This window comes from Octopus bimaculoides, chromosome 4 (genome assembly GCF_001194135.2).
Source record: "Octopus bimaculoides isolate UCB-OBI-ISO-001 chromosome 4, ASM119413v2, whole genome shotgun sequence".
NCBI classification, from domain to species: Eukaryota; Metazoa; Mollusca; class Cephalopoda; order Octopoda; family Octopodidae; genus Octopus; species Octopus bimaculoides.
Window position 1 is genome coordinate 34,419,675 of NC_068984.1, and position 6,085 is coordinate 34,425,759.

At 33.1% G+C, this 6,085-nt stretch overlaps 1 protein-coding gene across 1 annotated transcript in view; it reads right to left on the minus strand.

Moving 5' to 3' along the window:
* Window positions 1–6,085, minus strand: part of LOC106875874 (opioid-binding protein/cell adhesion molecule homolog) — a 574,302-nt gene that overhangs the window by 294,862 nt on the left and 273,355 nt on the right. Inside the window, exon 5 of the mRNA XM_052967625.1 lies at window positions 1,702–1,851. Coding sequence (XP_052823585.1) covers window positions 1,702–1,851 — 150 coding nt within the window. The remainder of the gene's footprint in view (window positions 1–1,701; window positions 1,852–6,085) is intronic.

A 6,085-nucleotide genomic window follows, 5' to 3' on the forward strand; every position in this document is an offset into this window, starting at 1 on the left:
CTCTCTCTCTCTCTCTCTCTTTCTCTCTCTCTCTCTCTCTCTTTCTCTGTATATACACACACGCGCACACACACATACACACATACACACACACACATTTTATTAATCAAAACAATCTAATTCAGCCCCACTTAACTTAAAGGCTTCGTAAGCTCTTCTCAGAAAACTAGTTTGTCAAAACATTAAGTTTACGAAACATTGAGTTGTATGAGGCCGAATTTAATAACAATATATTCAACTCTTACTCTGTTGAGGGCTTCTTTCTTGCGTTTCTTCACTCACTAGCATGTATTATTTGTGTATTTATGGGTAAAATTACGATAAATATATTATTTGTTCTTACGTACATTTCACTATTGTAGGCTTTTGGAAATCTGCGTTGACAGATATTACTTCTCTGTTAACATAATGCAATAAAGCGTTCTTTGAGGATCCGTTGTAGTTGCTCTTTGAACATCCAATACCAATTTCCAATCAACCACAATAGTGAAAAGTACATAGGAATCAGTAACATAAAATTGTATTTATCGTAACTTTTTCCTACATTTGCTCTGTAACTATGATCGGTACTAAGGATAATAATTACTTTACAACGAAACAAAATCTAGACTGGATCATATATATATATATTTATAAAAAACAAGTTTGGAAACGCCAATATATAAAAATGAATTTTAATTTATAATTTTGTCACAGATATTTAACATGTTTCGGTTCTTGAAAAAACGAACCTTATCAAAAATACATATTTAAAAAAAAATGTAACTAAATGAAAAGTTCATAATTGTTCCTTACTAGTGTCAACATAGTCCACTTGGGAGCATTTTTTGTTGGTTGTAGTAGTAGTAGTGATCGTGTTGGTAATGGTAAATGGTAGTGACCTCTGTCCGTGTCAGTAGCAGTAGTTATATATATGTATATGTAATTATAATTAAGGGTACCAAATGGTATCAGCATTGTTAGAAATAAGAGTCGAAAACTACTTAGATAAGCCACAACATCACTGAAAATTTAACAAGCTGAACGAAATCGAGGAGCGAGTATAAAGCCAACCTACCATTGCGGGGGAAAAAGACAGAAATAAATTTGCAGATACACCCATTTCACGCGATTTCAAACTCTGACATAATATTTCTAATCCTCATCAGTGGGTTTCGCCTTGAGTTAAACTAATACCTACTTCCTCATTATTGTTAGAATCGTTGAAACACTATCGCCAAATTCAAACGATAAAGATGTATAATTATGCATAAACGAAGATACTATTATTAATAATTATTACCCCAGAGTTCGAAATCACGTGAAATGGGTATATCTGGAAAGTCGTTGCCTTTTTTCCCCCCACAATGGTAGGTCGGCCTTTTACTCGCTTTTCGATTTCGCTCAGGTTGTTAGATTTTCATTGATACTATGGCTTATTTGAGTATTTTTGACTCTTATTTCCAGCAACGAACCCTTAATTATAATTATAATTATAAACTTACCTTTTTGGTTTTTTATGCTTGCTAATCACTTATATTTTATTATTTATCAATAATATTTTCATATATATATATATATATATATATATATATATACACTCACACACGTGCACACATACAGCCACCCACACAAATATATAGAGAAACAAATAGAGAAGGAGAGAGAGAGAGAGAGAGAGTGGGGGTGGGGGTGGAGTCCAAACGCATAGAATTGACTTACTTTCTCTTCCGTTTTTTCCTTTCTTCGAAAGCCTATACCACGTGACATTCGGGTGAGGTACTCCAGTTACATTACACACAAGAAGTACCGTATCACCTTCCCGTAATTCCATGTCATCGCTAGATAAATGGTCGATAATTTTCGAAGGAACTGAAAATAGAGAAAGGAAAACAGAATCAGCAGTGGAAATAATCTTCATAATTACTTCTGAAAATTGAAATTACCTCTACTAAAGAGATGGAAACAGACTCCAAACAACTACCTTGACTTCTCTTATAAATTTATCAATTATTTATTTCGTAATTCTTTGAGTTCTTTCAAAGGGAATCTGGAAAGATCTGTCAAATTTTGTTAAGCGCCCTTAGAATTAGTTTCATTCTTCCACAACTTTTTCTTTAAATTGTTTTTTAGCAGGGCTTGAATGCATCCTAACCAACGAACAACATAGTCTTTAAGTGTGCTAATCAAATTTTTTCCTTATCTCGCCATTATTGATTTCTTCCCGAAATCTGACGCTTAATTTCAAGCATATTAGACTGATTAAAGATGCGTTAACAACCTTCCTCAGAGGCTCAACAGGAGAATTGAAATAAGAAAGGAATATAGAATTAATGAAGTCATCGAAGATAAAAGACTTTTCAGCTAGATCAATATAGAATTAGACTCCATAAATGCCCAAAATTTAAAAGCTTTATTCCATATGTAGATTTCAACCCATCACGAATTAAGTTCTATCATGATATAATAGCCACGGGAAACCAACACTCAATGAAATAATCAACTCCGTTTACCATTTGTTTTCTTTTTCTCGAGATTGCATCACTTATATCCGCATGTCTGGACTCCTCACACATTAACAAGCGTAATTGGCAAATATCTCTGCATTATGTTTGTTAAATTCTCTAGGCCCATTGGTCGCTGTTTTTCGAACAATTTCCTATTCACTTTCCAATCTCTTTTGAATATCGAAAATGAACGAAAAGTACAATTTTTCAATTTGTTAGAAAACGCAGCCGCTGTACTAACTGGAAAATATTAACCCTGCCAAATAACTGATAATCAAATCCAACTCACATGTATGTAATATTTGTTCCTGTGGAAATTGTGTAGTAGGTGTAATTATTCTTTAAACAATGAGTATTTTTCACTGTGATTCTCAATGTATAGTAGTTAAACTTAGCCAAGTCCTAGACAGATGTAGTTACCGTTGTTTTAAAGGATTATGTTCATTTAGTGTAATATCTTGAGAAATAATATTATAATGTGGGATATGTAACTGTCCCATTCGTAAATTGTTATCTTGTATTGTACAAGAATAAATCTGTTATTCGGTTCTTTTGTTTCATTTGATAAGATTGCTAGGAAATATTTCTTTAAGGTAATATACTGTTGAGAATCGTTGGATTAGTTTAGTCTCAGACCCTATAAGTTCCATGTTTAAAGACAGGGATAAAGTGACGTCAGTTCCATCTTTAATCAAACCAGAATCCGAAACGAAATTAAAACTAAACAACAGTTAAGCAGTGTGTGAACTGCAACCTAATCCATGTTTCAAAATGTTACTGCTAATGGCATTGTACAAAGTTTTAAAAATCGTAAGAACAACGTTTTCCCTTTTCTTATCTAATAATGCTATCTTTGTTAGTTATAAGAATGAAAAATTAAACCGTATTTCCTCACAACTAATCTATTGTTTCATTTGACAGCTTTCTGTATTATCTGAAGTTATGGCGTTCATAAATTATATCCATCATTATAGACGCATATTGAAAATTTTAGTCGTAACTATCGGAGATACTTGCACGTTGTCTTACATTAATTTTATCGAATTCATAGGTGTATATAGTTTTCAAACGGAATTTAATAATATTGCAACATTGGAAGACTTACCATTATTTAAAAATGGAATGCATAAAACAGAATACTTGTTTACGACGTGGTTTAAATGCTGTTGATGCAAATTAACAGAATGACTAAGATTTAACGGGTTACTGGTCAAATACGACATTTTGCAAACCATTCACGGATTATGTGAAGACTGTTTGCCCAAGATAGTGAAGCTGCAGGAGTCATGAATATATCAGTGTTTCATGAAGTCTCAGGACAATATTTTTTCTTAAATTTTCTATATTTACCCATCTTTGTATTTAGTTGAAATATTGAATGCTTGGACAAACCGAGAGTGTGAGACATATCAAACAAAAATAACGGAAACGATCAAAGAATTGTTGATTTCTTTCAAAATTTAAAATTACCTCTAGAGATTTAGCAATGCATTGCAAAACACCACAGAAGTATTTAATAGGCTAAGATACTGTCTTCTAGGCCCTAGATAGTATTCATAAAAGAAATTTACGATCAAAGATGTTCCAACCGTGACTATCCTATCAATTCGCTCAGTATAGCGTATCCTAGACTACCTTACACCATACTTCATTCCATTTTTAAACATAGTAACGGTGTGCGATTTGAGAATTTAACTCTTATTTCAGGAATTTCGAGTGGCCGTGTAAAAGCTTCATAGCTGACTCATGTTCAATGAATGTACGAAAGGTATACATATATCGGGTGTGAGCTTTAATATAACGACCTCATGTCTGAAGAATACTTACACAAAGATAGTATAGAATAGAATATAAAATCTAAGAGAGGGAAAATCTAAAGCTGTCATTGAATATAGACTGATTTGATAATTTTCAAAGTTGATGTGATTGATCTATTGGTTTTTATCATAGAGAAATTCTCTTTCAAAGTATTCGTTTCTTCTGTGGTTTACTTCCGGAGTTTAATAATTTGTGTTACCGTGTATCTCATGTCTGAGTGTATCTCTATTCAAATAATATCATATATATATATATATATATATATATATACATATATATATACATACACACACACAATATATATTATGTATGTATAGATACACACACACACACGCACACACACACATATATGTCTATAGTTTTATGTGTATGTTTGTATGAAGTCAATGGTTCGCTCCACAGCCTTACAAATAAAGAAACTAGTACGTCTACTATAAATATTGACTACTCTTTCACTCGTCAGGATTTTCTAAGCACAAACACATACGCTTATACACTCGCACTCGGAAAGATATTCACATAGACACACAGACATAGACTCATACACGTAAAAGGCAAAATGACAAGCATGTTGTTTAGTAGGCACACATTTAACTTAACTGTTAGAAAGTAGACATTTTGGTTAATCACATAGCTGTCTCTCTGTAACGGGAAAGAAAAGTATAGTCCGCTTAGTTTCAGCTGTTCTTAAAGCCTCATCAACGACTGATTATGCTTTTCTGATCACAAAACCATACTAGCTTATGGCTCTTTACAGTATATGCATACACACACTAACAAAGAGTAAGCGAGGAGACACACACGCGCACACACACACACACATACACAAACACACACATGCACAAACACACACATACACACAATCATACGTACACACATGTACACACGGATACACACAATAGCTTCATACACTCACTCACGCATGCGCATACATATAGTCAGGTTCACAACTGTCACACTTTAGCTATTTCCAATTAATTTCAGCTGTTCTTAAACTCACGTTTAAAGCGATCTCTGTACCACTTTTGGTCATTTCAGGATGCTCTTGACGGTTATATATATATATGCGCGTTTCTTTCTCCATTTTTTCTCTGTCTCTGTCCTTTCTTACTATCAGAAAAAAGTATGTATACTCGAAACGGGAAAAAACTTTCCATTCTTTTTCTCTAGTTATCTAACGTAAATCTACTACATTCTGTTTGTTTTTAAAACTCTGTTTGTGCTATATATTTTGCACTATATTGTATATGCAGTACATACAATATAGATAGAAATCAGCGTATTTACTTTTAGGATATTTTGGACACGCTATTTTGAATGGATTTGAAAGAAATGAAAGTTAGAGAAGCAGGATTTGGTTAGGCGCGTGTCTGATATTAGCAAACTTAGGCAGTAGTTTTTCACTCTTGTGTGGTAGAAATATCTATTTATTTTTTGTGTAAGTAGTTCTCTTTTGATGTGTTTTAATGCGTTTAAATTTATATGCATTTAATTATTATATGCAGCTTCAAATATTTCACATGTAATATATGTTTTACCGGTACCCTCGTAGTTTTAATATCTGTAAATCGCAAAATGTTTCCGTAAATCCAATATATGGAAAGACCAATTTAGGTACGTATATGTGTATACCCACAGACACAGAAAAATGCTCATACACACTCACACACACACACACACACACACACACACACACACACACACACACACACATGTACATATATGCATGGAGTGTGTATACATATTTGCATATATGAGGGCACATATTGTTTTGGCATAAA